We start from the raw sequence: 14650 nt of genomic DNA on the forward strand, positions 1-14650 counted from the left end.
AGGGTTTTAATAAATGTTATATCTAAATAGATAACTGCTATGTTCTGCCCCATACTATACCTGATATGAGATTACTGACAGAGAAATCTCCAGCACTTTGAACCCTCAGTGACTATAGGATTTATTTCTTCTGCCCTCAGCAGACAAGGTTCTTACAGGTATGTACAGCATTTCATTAAGGCATCATTCCTAGCGCAAGAAGCTATTAAATGGTTTCAGAACTGAAGTGCTGTTTTTGGGTTGTTGCACAAACAAGGACAAATGGTCAAGCAGCACATACATCAGGCCTGCTGAAACAGTGTTTATTGAGGGAAAACCCACAGAGACAGGATCTTCAGCAGGTGCCTAGGTCCCCTTTTGCCCTACCACACTGTTGGGTAGCAGATGGTATTCTGGCAAGGCTGGATATCAGAATGTGGGAGAGAGACTCTGAAGAATGGGACGAAGGGGATTTTAAGCTGCATGATTAGCGAAGCACTGCCCTTCTGATACGATCAGGGGCCAAGATATGGAACCTTGACCACAGCCTGATCCTGTCAGGTCAGGATTCGTGAGTGGGCATCAGCAGGACCCCTTCTCCGGTGATCAGAGGGCTGAGTTTAAGCCTTGCAGTTGTAGTTGTGTGCCATGGGAAGTGAGCAGCAGGACAGGCCATATCAGCAGGCTGGGGAAATACCCACACCTCCCTTGGACCCTGACAGGTGTCAAGCCTTGCAGCTGACCAGAAATAACTCCTTTAAGTATGGGTCTTAGCCAGTCTTCAACAAACTTTGCAGGAAGCCAACTCCATTCTTTGCAAAGCCAAAATGTAGATGATCACTCTGAGCGATTTTACCTCTCATGGTTCAACTTATCAAGAGAACATAGAACAGGACAATGAAAATCTCTGTTTAAACTAGCAAATGATCATGTCAATATCCATGCCACAGAATGTTCCTTCCAACATAATGTATATCTGAATATCAGCAATGACACTTCTCAGGAAGAAAGCAAGAGACTACTACATTTTGATTTCTCAAAGTATTCCCCCATCTCAATCAGGGTTACTTCAGCTCCCTGGTCCTAAGACTCTGGATAGGGAAGATGAGGTTAGCACATAGAGCTAAGCCTCATATAAACAACAATCTAGCACTCTATCAAGTAAAAATAACATAAAACCAACCAGGTAAGACTCTCTCTCTTTCCTGATGAAAATATATGTACATGTGTACCTGACACCACAAATGAGTATCAATATTGCTTACGACTTCCGGGAAGATGGTGGAAGAGTAAGACGCGGAGATCACCTTCCTCCCCACAGATACACCAGAAATACATCTACGCGTGGAACAACTCCTACGGAACACCTACTGAACGCTGGCAGAAGACCTCAGACCTCCCAAAAGGCAAGGAACCCCCCCACGTACCTGGTTAGGGCAAAAGAAAAAACTAAACAGAGACAAAAGGATAGGGACGGGTCCTGCACCAGCGGGAGAGAGCTGTGAAGGAGGAAAAGTGTCCACACACTAGGAAGCCCCTTCGTGGGCAGAGACTTTGGGTGGCGGAGTGGGGGAGCTTGGGAGCCGCGGAGGAGAGCACAGTAACAGGGGTGCGGAGGGCAAAGCAGAGAGATTCCAGCGCAGAGTATCGGGCCGACCGGCACTCACCAGCCGAGAGGCTTGTCTGCTCACCCACCAGGGTGGGCGGGGCTGGGAGCTGAGGCTCCGGCTTCTGTTGGAGCGCCGGGAGAGGACTGGGGTTGGCGGCATGAACACAGCCTGCAGGGCGTTAGTGCACCGCGGCTAGCCGGGAGGGAGTCCGGGGAAAAGTCTGGACCTGCCGAAGAGGCAAGAGACATTTTCTTCCCTCTTTGTTTCCTGGTGCACGAGGAGAGGGGATTAAGAGTGCTGCTTAAAGGAGCTCCAGAGACTGGCGCGAGCCGCGGCTAAAAGCGCGGACCCCAGAGACGGGCATGAGATGCTAAGGCTGCTGCTGCCGCCACCACGAAGCCTGTGTGCGAACACAGGTCACTATCCACACCCCCTTCCGGGGAGCCTGTGCAGCCCGCCACTGCCAGGGTCCCGGGATCCAGGGACAACTCCCCCGAGAAAACGCACGGCGCGCTTCAGGCTGGTGCAACCTCATGCCGGCCTATGCCACCGCAGGCCCGCCCCGCACTCTGTGCCCCTCCCTCCCCGCCGGCCTAAGTGAGCCAGAGCCTCTGAATCAGCGGCTCCTTTAACCCCGTCCTGTCTGAGCGAAGAACAGACTCCCTCCAGCGACCTACACGCACAGGCGGGGCCAAATCCAAAGCTGAGCCCCTGGGAGCTGTGAGAACAAAGAAGAGAAAGGGAAATCTCTCCCAGCAGCCTCAGAAGCAGCGGATTAAAGCTCCACAATCAACTTGATGTACCCTGCATCTGTGGAATACATGAATAGACAACAAATCATCCCAAATTAAGGAGCCCTGTGGATGAAAGGCTCTTGGTGCTGCAGCCAGGAGTCAGTGCTGTGCCTCGGAGGTGGGAGAGCCAACTTCAGGACACTGGTCCACAAGAGGCCTCCCAGCTGCACATAATATCAAACAGCGAATATCTCCCAGAGATCTCCATCTCAATGCCAGCACCCAGCTTCACTCAACGACCAGCAAGCTACAGTGCTGGACATCCTATGCCAAACAACTAGCAAGACAGGAACACAACCCCACCCATTAGCAGAGAGGCTGCCCAAAATCATAATAAGTCTATAGACACCCCAAAACAAACCACCAGACGTGGACCTGCCCACCAGAAAGACAAGATCCAGCCTCATCCACCAGAACACAGGCACTAGTACCCTCCACCAGGAAGCCTACACAACCCACTGAACCAACCTTAGCCACTGGGGACAGACACCAAAAACAACAGGAACTATGAACCTTCAGCCTGCAAAAAAGGAGACCCCAAACACAGTAAGATAAGCAAAATGAAAACACAGAAAAACACACAGCAGATGAAGGAGCAAGATAAAAACCCACCAGACCTAACAAATGAAGAGGAAATGGGCAGTCTACCTGAAAAAGAATTCAGAATAATGATAGTAAAGATGATCCAAAATCTTGGAAATAGGATAGACAAAATGCAAGAATCAGTTAACAAGGACCTAGAAGAACTAAAAATGAAACAAACAATGATGAACAACACAATAAATGAAATGAAAAATACTCTAGATGGGATCAATAGCAGAATAACTGAGGCAGAAGAACGGATAAGTGACCTGGAAGATAAAATAGTGGAAATAACTACTGCAGAGCAGAATAAAGAAAAAAGAATGAAAAGAACTGAGGACAGTCTCAGAGAGCTCTGGGACAACATTAAACGCACCAACATTTGAATTATAGGGGTTCCAGAAGAAGAAGAGAAAAAGAAAGGGACTGAGAAAATACTTGAAGAGATTATAGTTGAAAACTTCCCTAATATGGGAGAGGAAATAGTTAATCAAGTCCAGGAAGCACAGAGAGTCCCATACAGGATAAATCCAAGGAGAAATACGCCAAGACACATATTAATCAAACTGTCAAAAATTAAATACAAAGAAAACATTAAAAGCAGCAAGGGAAAAACAACAAATAACACACAAGGGAATCCCCATGAGGTTAACAGCTGATCTTTCAGCAGAAACTCTGCAAGCCAGAAGGGACTGGCAGGACATATTGAAAGTGTTGAAAGAGAAAAACCTGCAACCAAGATTACTCTACCCAGCAAGGATCTCATTCAGATTTGATGGAGAAATTAAAACCTTTACAGACAAGCAAAAGCTGAGAGAGTTCAGCACCACCAAACCAGCTCTACAACAACTGCTAAAGGAACTTCTCTAGGCAAGAAACACAAAAGAAGGAAAAGACCTACAATACGAACCCAAAACAATTAAGAAAATGGGAATGGGAACACACATATCGATAATTACCTTAAATGTAAATGGACTAAATGCTCCCACCAAAAGACACAGATTGGCTGAATGGATACAAAAACAAGACACATATATTTGCTGTCTACAAGAGACCCACTTCAGACCTAGAGACACATACAGACTGAAAGTAAGGGGATGGAAGAAGATATTTCATGCAAATGGAAACCAAAAGAAAGCTGGAGTAGCAATTCTCATATCAGACAAAATAGACTTTAAAACAAAGACTATTAGAAGAGACAAAGAAGGACACTACATAATGATCAAGGGATCGATCCAAGCAGAAGATATAACAATTGTAAATATTTATGCACCCAACATAGGAGCACCTCAATACATAAGGCAAATACTGACAGCCATAAAAGGGGAAATCGACAGTAACACATTCATAGTAGGGGACTTTAACACCCCACTTTCACCAATGGACAGATAATCCAAAATGAAAATAAATAAGGAAACACAAGCTTTAAATGATACATTAAACGAGATGGACTTAATTGATATTTATAGGACATTCCATCAAAAAACAACAGAAGACACTTTCTTCTCAAGTGCTCATGGAACATTCTCCAGGATAGATCATATCTTGGGTCACAAATCAAGCCTTGGTAAATTTAAGAAAATTGAAATTGTATCAAGTATCTTTTCCGACCACAATGCTATGAGACTCGATATCAATTACAGGAAAAGATCTGTAAAAAATACAAACACATGGAGGCTAAACAATACACTACTTAATAACGAAGTGATCACTGAAGAAATCAAAGAGAAAATCAAAAAATACCTAGAAACAAATGACAATGGAGACACGACAACGCAAAACCTATGGGATGCAGCAAAAGCAGTTCTAAGAGGGAAGTTTATAGCAATACAATCCTACCTTAAGAAACAGGAAACATCTCGAATAAACCACCTAACCTTGCACCTAAAGCAATTAGAGAAAGAAGAACAAAAAAACCCCAAAGTTAGCAGAAGGAAAGAAATCATAAAAATCAGATGAGAAATAAATGAAAAAGAAATGAAGGAAACGATAGCAAAGATCAATAAAACTAAAAGCTGGTTCTTTGAAAGGATAAACAAAATTGATAAACCATTAGCCAGACTCATCAAAAAAAAAAGGGAAAAGACTCAAATCAATAGAATTAGAAATGAAAAAGGAGAAGTAACAAGTGACACTGCAGAAATACAAAAGATCATGAGAGATTACTACAAGCAACTCTATGCCAATAAAATGGACAACGTGGAAGAAATGGACAAATTCTTAGAAAGGCATAACCTGCCAAGACTGAATCAGGAAGAAAAAGAAAATATGAACAGACCAATCACAAGCACTGAAATTGAAACTGTGATTAAAAATCTTCCAACAATCAAAAGCCCAGGACCAGATGGCTTCACAGGCGAATTCTATCAAACATTTAGAGAATAGCTATCACCTATCCTTCTCAGACTCTTCCAAAATATAGCAGAGGGAGGAACACTCCCCAACTCATTCTATGAGGCCACCATCACCCTGATACCAAAACCAGACAAGGATGCCACAAAGAAAGAAAACTACAGGCCAATATCGCTGATTAACATAGATGCAAAAATTCTCAACAAAATACTAGCAAACAGAATCCAACAGCACATTAAACGGATCATACACCATGATCAAGTGTGGTTAATTCCAGGAATGCAAGGATTCTTCAATATACGCAAATCAATCAACGTGATACACCATATTAACAAATTGAAGGAGAAAAACCACATGATCATCTCAATAGATGCAGAGAAAGCTTTTGACAAAATTCAACACCCATTTATGATAAAAACCCTGCAGAAAGTAGGCATAGAGGGAACTTTCCTCAACATAATAAAGGCCATATATGACAAACCCACAGCCAACATCATCCTTAATGGGGAAAAACTGAAAGCATTTCCACTAAGATCAGGAACAAGACAAGGTTGTCCACTCTCACCACTCTTATTCAACATAGTTTTGGAAGTTTTAGCCACAGCAATCAGAGAAGAAAAGGAAATAAAAGGAATCCAAATTGGAAAAGAAGAAGTAAAGCTGTCACTGTTTGCAGATGACATGATACTATACATAGAGAATCCTAAAGATGCTACCAGAAAACTACTAGAGCTAATCAATGAATTTGGTAAAGTAGCAGGATACAAAATTAATGCACAGAAATCTCTGGCATTCCTATACACTAAGGATGAAAAATCTGAAAGTGAAATCAAGAAAACACTCCCATTTACTACTGCAACAAAAAGAACAAAATATCTAGGAATAAACCTACCTAAGGAGACAAAAGACCTGTATGCAGAAAATTATAAGACACTGATGAAAGAAATTAAAGATGATACAAATAGATGGAGAGATATACCATGTTCTTGGATTGGAAGAATCAACATTGTGAAAATGACTCTACTACCCAAAGCAATCTACAGATTCAATGCAATCCATATCAAACTAACACTGGCATTTTTCACAGAACTAGAACAAAACATTTCACAATTTGTATGGAAACACAAAAGACCCCAAATAGCCAAAGCAATCTTGAGAATGAAAAACGGAGCTGGAGGAATCAGGCTTCCTGACTTCAGACTATACTACAAAGCTACAGTAATGAAGACAGTAGGGTACTGGCACAAAAACAGAAATATAGATCAATGGAACAGGATAGAAAGCCCAGAGATAAACTCACGCACATATGGTCACCTTATCTTTGACAAAGGAGGCAGGAATGTACCGTGGAGAAAGGACAGCCTATTCAATAAGTGGTGCTGGGAAAACTGGACAGCTACATGTAAAAGTATGAGATTAGATCACTCCCTAACACCATACACAAAAATAAGCTCAAAATGGATTAAAGACCTAAATGTAAGGCCAGAAACTATCAAACTCTTAGAGGAAAACATAGGCAGGACACTGTATGACGTAAATCACAGCAAGGTCCTTTTTGACCCACCTCCTAGAAAAATGGAAATAAAAACAAAAGTAAACAAATGGGACCTAATGAAACTTAAAAGCTTTTGCGCAGCAAAGGAAACCATAAAGAAGACCAAAAGACAACCCTCAGAATGGGAGAAAATATTTGCAAATGAAGCAACTGACAAAGGATTAATCTCCAAAATTTATAAGCAGCTCATGCAGCTTAATAACAAAAAAACAAACAACCCAATCCCAAAATGGGCAGAAGACCTAAATAGACATTTCTCCAAAGAAGATATACAGAGTGCCAACAAACACATGAAAGAATGCTCAACATCACTAATCATTAGAGAAATGCAAATCAAAACTACAATGAGATATCATCTCACACCAGTCAGAATGGCCATCATCAAAAAATCTAGAAACAATAAATGCTGGAGAGGGTGTGGAGAAAAGGGAACCCTCTTACACTGTTGGTGGGAATGTAAATTGATACAGCCACTGTGGAGAACAGTATGGAGGTTCCTTGAAAAACTACAAATAGAACTACCATATGACCCAGCAATCCCACTACTGGGCATATACCCTGAGAAAACCATAATTCAAAAAGAGTCATGTACCAAAATGTTCATTGCAGCTCTATTTACAATAGCCAGGAGATGGAAACAACCTAAGTGTCCATCATCGGATGAATGGATAAAGAAGATGTGGCACATATATACAATGGAATATTACTCAGCCATAAAAAGAAACGAAATTGAGCTATTTGTAATGAGGTGGATAGACCTAGAGTCTGTCATACAGAGTGAAGTAAGTCAGAAAGAGAGAGACAAATACCGTATGCTAACACATATATATGGAATTTAAGAAAAAAAAATGTCATGAAAAACCTAGGGGTGAAACAGGAATAAAGACACAGACTTACTAGAGAATGGACTTGCGGCTATGGCGAGGGGGAAAGGTAAACGGTGACAAAGCGAGAAAGAGGCATGGACACATATACACTACCAAACGTAAGGTAGATAGCTAGTGGGAAGCAGCCGCATAGCACAGGGAGATCAGCTCGGTGCGTTGTGACCGCCTGGAGGGGTGGGATAGGGAGGGTGGGAGGGAGGGAGACGCAAGCGGGAAGAGATATGGGAACATATGTATATATATAACTGATTCATTTTGTTGTGAAGCTGAAACTAACATACCATTGTAAAGCAATTATACTCCCAATAAAGATGTTAAAATGAAAAAAAATAATAAAATAAAATATATCTCTTGGGAAAAAAAAAAATAAAGCCTTTGGAGTGTGGGCAATCTCATACCATCTATATTGGAAGAGAGCTGATGAGCAGACCATCCTAAGAAGCAGAAAGTCTAAATATATTTGATGATTGGCTGTGGAATGTGTTATTAGAACAGTAATTTTACCTTGTAAATTGGTTTTAGCTAATAATGAAATGATTTTGCATTTTCCACGTGTATGCTGACTCCAAATGGGTGAAGGATCAGAGAGATATTTGCTGGGTAGCAAAAACAAGCCCATATGGGGGTTTGTTCAAAACCCTACCAGGACTTGGCTCCCATAACATAATTTGTCACAGTATATTATAGTTTCCTGTAGACTTGTCTTTATCCTCCACTAGATCAGGAATTTCAGGAAACCATGGATTTACATCTGGGATACCGTAGTATCCCCAGGGCCTTACAATAATTGGCATTTGGTGGGCATTCCGAAAATTTGTTAAAAGGAAGCAAACAAGTGAGAAAAGTAGCTATAGACAATAGAAAAAAAAATATTGCTTACTATTCAATTCACCTTGAAATGATTGTTATTAAGCAGTTAGAGATAGGTACGTCTTACAGTACCTGCAAGGAAAGACTGTAGTTCCTTTACCATGGTAAGAAAAAATTTGCCAAAGTTATTCTACCTGTGTGTCATTGGCTAAACATACCTACCACATACCACATATATATCATAGAAAATTTTTATATAAAAAGATACTTTCAAATCAGGTTCTTGGATCCTTTTACACTACTTTCTTAACTATGACACTCACTATAACCATAGGAACAAGACACTGTGCTATGGACTGTACTCACTGTAACGTAACAATGCTACTATTTCTAGCACCATGGATATATATGCTTTGAAAGTGGATTAGTGGGAAAATGGCAAAAAAAAACCATCAGAAGAGAAAAGCTTTCTTGGAATACCAAAATGTTTGCTAAAGCTGAAAGAACAGAACATAAATACCCTAAGTAGTAACAAAGAAATGAAAGATAGATATGATTTGCACATATGACATATATTTACCTTAGATCTCCCTTCTAATAGGGAAAGGCTATTAGAAGACATTCTGTCAATATCTCTATTATCTACCAGGACTAGTAATCTTCAGTTTACAAACTTGGCAATCTTCCAAAAATTGACCAGTATATAATGCAGAACAAACTTGATTCTTGGCCTCTGACTCTCAGGTTAGGGCTTTCCACAATATCCCACAGCAATAGATGAGAAACTGCTCCTCTAGTACCTCTGGCAGAAAGATGCAAACATAATGTACATACTGTGCCTCTTCCTATTTTAAACAGTGACATGTGAAGTAAGAGAAAGTATGTTGCAGTGGAGACTTGGCCACTAGTCAAGGTTTTGCCCTAAGAAGCTGTGATACCTTGAATAAGTTACTTATATTCTTTAGCCTCAATTTCCTTATCTTTCAACAGAAACTAGCTTCCATTTCTACCAATAATTGTAGGGTTATGGTTAAATAGTATTTAAGGACATCCACAAAGAAAAGCAGAACTAACCACCAAGCTTAGTAAAATGTGTACCTCCTCCATAACCTTGACACATCCCACCTCTGCTCTTTGCCAAGGAAAGCCCAAAGCTTTCTCAGATTATGACAATGAAATTCATTGCCACTGTGTCACTCTGCAATACATTCTGATTGACATTATGACAAAACAATATTAGCATAAACTGAGGACTTCTGTTTAGCTAATGACTTAAATTGAATGCTTCAACTAAGCAAATCAAGATACAAATGCTTTACAGTACAGAAAACGATGTCTGGGAACATGCATGGAATTCTTGAAATTGGAAACTGCCAAAAAGATTTAATTAAGTACAATAATGAATTCTAACACATAAAGTACCACAATAAAAAAACAGTTTATATGAATTTAAGCAATTCAAATGTTAAAATATTAATTTGCAAAGTTTAAAACCAGTTCTCGTATTACAACTGATGGTACAATTTATGGTACATTGCTTCACAAATATGTTACATTTATTTATAAATCTGAACAAAAATCTTCAAGTTAAATATGTATGAATTTGTTACTATTTACATTAGTATTCCCTAAGTAGATTCTTATCTGTGGCAGTCCTTTGGTGATTTAGTAAAACTGTGAAAACATCCGTTTTATTATTGTTTTCAATTATAAAAGAGCAATTTCATTTATATAATCAAATGGATAAAAAAGAAATGCTCCTTAACGAGGAAATATTTTCTATCCTTAATGATTCTATTGTCTAAACAGTAGAAAAAAGGCAGATGATAATCAGGATTTTATCAGTTTTAGCTTAGACATCTAGTTATACCCAGAAACAATCCTCCCTTTTTAATGCCAATTAAAAAAAAAAAAAAAGAAAAAAGCCCTGAAAAGAATGTTTTCTTTAAAGAATGCCTCACACACTCCCTAAATAGAATTTTTAAAAATCAGTAAGGGGTTCTGTTTCTAATAATGGAGGCCTAGGTAATTCAGATAAACCATCTTATAGAAGAAAACTTAAAATGTTGAATAAAATATGTAAAATATCTTCAGTAAAGTTAAGAGGAATTGCTCAGCCAAGATCTAGGAGAAGGTAAAAACCAAGTGAGGCATTCAAAGCTAGCTGACTTTGCCCTAAGGACATTTGCTGACCCCAGAGAAAGAGCTGATACACAGTTTGGAGCCTAGGGGAAAAAGGAGTATAAAAGTCATAGCCCAAGGCCTAATGCCCAATACGCTGACACCCTGCAGGGCTTCAGTCTCAAAGCAAGCATGAATCAGAAGCAAAACAACATGTATCTGTGGCCCTGTACTTTACTTTGACTATCCAGGAACCCTTGAACCACACAACAAAAATTTTCGCTAGAGGGAGATATTCTGTGTCTTTGCCACAAACTATTTCTACAAATAATTTTTCAAATGCAATTTACGGCACACAGTCAAACATAACTAGCTTGCAAGAGAATATAAAAGACATGAAAGAAGGAAACAGCAGAAACAACAAATACAAACTGACTCACAAAAACGTCAAATATGGAATAATCAGATGTAGACTGTAAAATAACTATTATCGCCATGTTCAAAGACAAAAGAAAACCTTGAAAACTTCGTAGGGAACCAGAAACCATAAAAATATATCATAGTAATTTGGAAGGAAAAAGTCTAAAACTGGGAAAAATACAAAAAATAAAAAATGCAATAGCCATGTTTATCATATTAGATACAGCTGAAAAGAGACTAGTGAACTAGAAATTGGATGAAAACACTATCCAGAATGCTCCGAGTACAGAAAAAAATGGAAAATATAGATGAGAGGGTAAAACACACAGAGGATACAAAGAGGAGGTGTGACATAAGTTCATTTGGAACTTAAAAAGTAGAGGAGCGAAAAAGGATCAGAGGAAATAAATTAGAAGAGAAACTATGTAAGAATTTTCCTTAAGCTAGAAGGGACTTCATGGCTATTTAACACCAGAGGTCTCCACTCCATCTACTATGTTTTCTATCCCCAAAGAAAATATTACCTAGCTAGCAATTATGATGATACATCAGTCATGAATAACAAGAAGGCATCACTGTATATAAAGCAGACACTGTTAAAAAAAAAAGAATAAATTCCCAAGGTAGAGTCAGAGGAGTTGATTAAAACATTTAAGCTTGACCTAATAGGTGATAGAGAAAAATGTAGAATAACAGAGAAAACACATTTTGGCCTCTAATCTTATATGAGGTCAAAAAGAAAAGTTGAGTTAATTTCAGAAAGCGGAAATCATACAGGGCTCATTTTTAACTATAATTTAATATTAGATATTAATAACAAAAGCATAGACAAAATCTGACAACTAAAAGCCATCCATTTAGAAGTTTTAAAACACTCTTTTAAAATATTTCTTGGATCAAAGGGGAATTTGTAATTGACAATAAAAAACACTTTGAAAAAAACAATAAGAGCACCCGAGATTAAAGTATCAAAACTTGCAGAATGAATCTCAAGTTCCACTCAAAAGGCAATTTATATTAAGTGTACATATTAGAAATAAAGACTAAATAGAAAAAAGATTCAAATATTCAAGATAGAAGACAAAAAGAAAGGAATTTTAAAAAATGAGCAGAAATTAATGATATAAAAATGTAAATAATAAAGTCCCCAAAAGCTCATTTTGAAAGGAAAGGTGACTAACACTTATTATGCACCTAAAATGTGGGGCAGTATGTTGCTATGCACTTTACATATTTTCTGCATTTAATTTTCCTGGTTACCCTTCATATAGATAATATACTAAAATCACTGCATGCTGATTTTCTAATAAGCAAAACCTACTTATGAAGAAATGGTTCAGGAAATAACTCTTAACATCCAGAAAGGTGTTTTAAAAAACAAGTAGAACTTTTTATTAGTAGTACCAAAAAGTTGTATGGATTCACTCAATTTTTATAATCACAAGTTCCTTAAAAATTGAAATGTACAAAAATAAAAAAATCTAGAGTGATAAGTAACTATAGATTTCTTAACAGTAATGGTCAAGTACCTGTCCAAATGTGGATGTAGAACTACAGCCAAGTGTGAGATGACAAAACCAGCCTCCAAGAATCTTTACCTTAAAATTAGATAAACGAAGTAGAAAACGATGTATTTGGGTGCATGTTAATTTGTCTCAAGTAATTCAAAGAATAAAGGGAAGAAAAAAGACACATACTTCAAAGAAGTACTTTTTTCCATAGGCCAATATTCATTTGTAAATTAATCCTACTTACATCACTAGACTTGCATTTTTCCTTGTGAGAATATATAGTCCACTCCAAAAGCATATTTATTGGTTTGGTTAAAAGCCCAGATGTCTCGCTTCCTGACCAAAAGATTTCAAGAAGAACTGCCTTTCCTGTTATTTTCAGACTCTGAGAATCTGACCAGTCATACAACCTAATAAAAATATGAATGAAAAGTATATCTTTATGCCAATTTGACCACTACAGTTATTAGGCATAATATCTGCTAATTTGATCATTATGGTTATTAGGCATAATATTTTGTCATAAAACAAAAAAATTCTAGCAATTTCTGAATATAGAAGTCTATTAATATATAAGGATTATAATATCTAGTTATAATAGACAAAATTTTTTAAATGGCTTCATTTCAACATAATCATCAACAAGTACACACTAATGCAACTGCAGGGTTTAGAACATAGGCAGAACTTACAGATATTATAGATTCAGTATTAAACCTAGTATAGCTTTTTACTTAAGCATTCAGTTACTAAAGAATTCAAAAATATACAAATTCTGAAAAATAAAAACAGTCTTACCTATCCAAATGTGTAAGTTAGTGAAAAATAAAAATGTGAAGTAAGGAAACATGAAAAAAGCATACAAACATTTACAGCTACTGAAGGACTGAATCTAGACATATGTTTTTAAAATAAATCTATATACTTAAAACTAGAAAACAAGGTGTTTTTTTTAGAAATATGTAGATAAATAATTAGAAAAATGGTACATAAGACAATATATAGAAAAAATGTTTTTTGGTGATTAAAACTTACTTTTGACTCAGATGTCGGACTTCACTTTTAACTAAATTAAAGAAAAATTTGAGCAGTGTCAGGTGGAGCAACTTAGAGCCAATAATATTTTCTGAAATTTGATGACAAAAACTTTCACTGAAAAGGCAAGACCTGGAAAACATGAACCCAACAATCATATAACATGCAACAACTCATTGAGTAATTTGTGAGCAAAGTATTTCTTTCTTCAGAAAATCACTGGAATTTTAATAAAGCTTGCTCTAACAAAATATAAAGCAAATTCAACAAAATTTTATGAATAATATATTTTCTTCCTTTAAAAATTAAACCCTGTCAAATACCCCATGACAGTTAATTTTCTAATAATAGAGATCTAATTTCTCTATTTTTCAATGATTGTTAATGGTTAACAACCATCTGGTACTCTCCCCTTGTATTCTTTATTTCACTGAAAAAGAAAAAAAAACTATGAATTTCATTAAACCCTTTTGATTCAGATGACCAGTTACACTTTCAATTTATAATACTCCCTATAATCCTCCTCTTACTCAAAATTATTTCATTTTTCATTATTTAGTAAAATGAAGGTCATTTAGAGCTATTTTTTTTTGAAGTTTTAAAAATTCAGGATTTATTTTCTTTCCATCTTCTGCAGCAGTCCTATCCAACAGAGCTTTCCATGATGATGGACATGTTCTACTGAACACCTGAAATGTGGCTTGTGCAAAACTGAGGTGTTGAATTTTTAATTATTTAATCTTAATTAAATTTAAATATAGTCACATGTGGCTAGTGGCTATGGGGTTGGACAGCACAGTTCTATAGTATTTGTTTGTTTGTTTGTTTGTTTTTTTGCGGTATGCAGGCCTCTCACTGCCGTGGTCTCTCCCATTGCGGAGCACAGGCTCCGGACGCGCAGGCTCAGCAGCCACGGCTCACAGGCCTAGCCGCTACACGGCAGGTGGGATCTTCCCGGACCAGGGCACGAACCCATGTCCCCTGCATCGGCAGG

The 14650-nt window shown here is 37.8% G+C and overlaps 1 protein-coding gene across 1 annotated transcript in view; it reads right to left on the bottom strand.

The window, feature by feature from the left end:
* The window catches only part of SLF1 (SMC5-SMC6 complex localization factor 1), a 66924-nt gene that overhangs the window by 16638 nt on the left and 35636 nt on the right, over positions 1–14650 (bottom strand). The window contains exons 13-14 of the mRNA XM_060006991.1: positions 13657–13788; positions 12866–13031 (exon numbers count right to left, since the gene is read on the bottom strand). Coding sequence (XP_059862974.1) covers positions 12866–13031; positions 13657–13788 — 298 coding nt within the window. The remainder of the gene's footprint in view (positions 1–12865; positions 13032–13656; positions 13789–14650) is intronic.

Source organism: Delphinus delphis, chromosome 3 (assembly GCF_949987515.2).
Source record: "Delphinus delphis chromosome 3, mDelDel1.2, whole genome shotgun sequence".
NCBI lineage: Eukaryota > Metazoa > Chordata > Mammalia > Artiodactyla > Delphinidae > Delphinus > Delphinus delphis.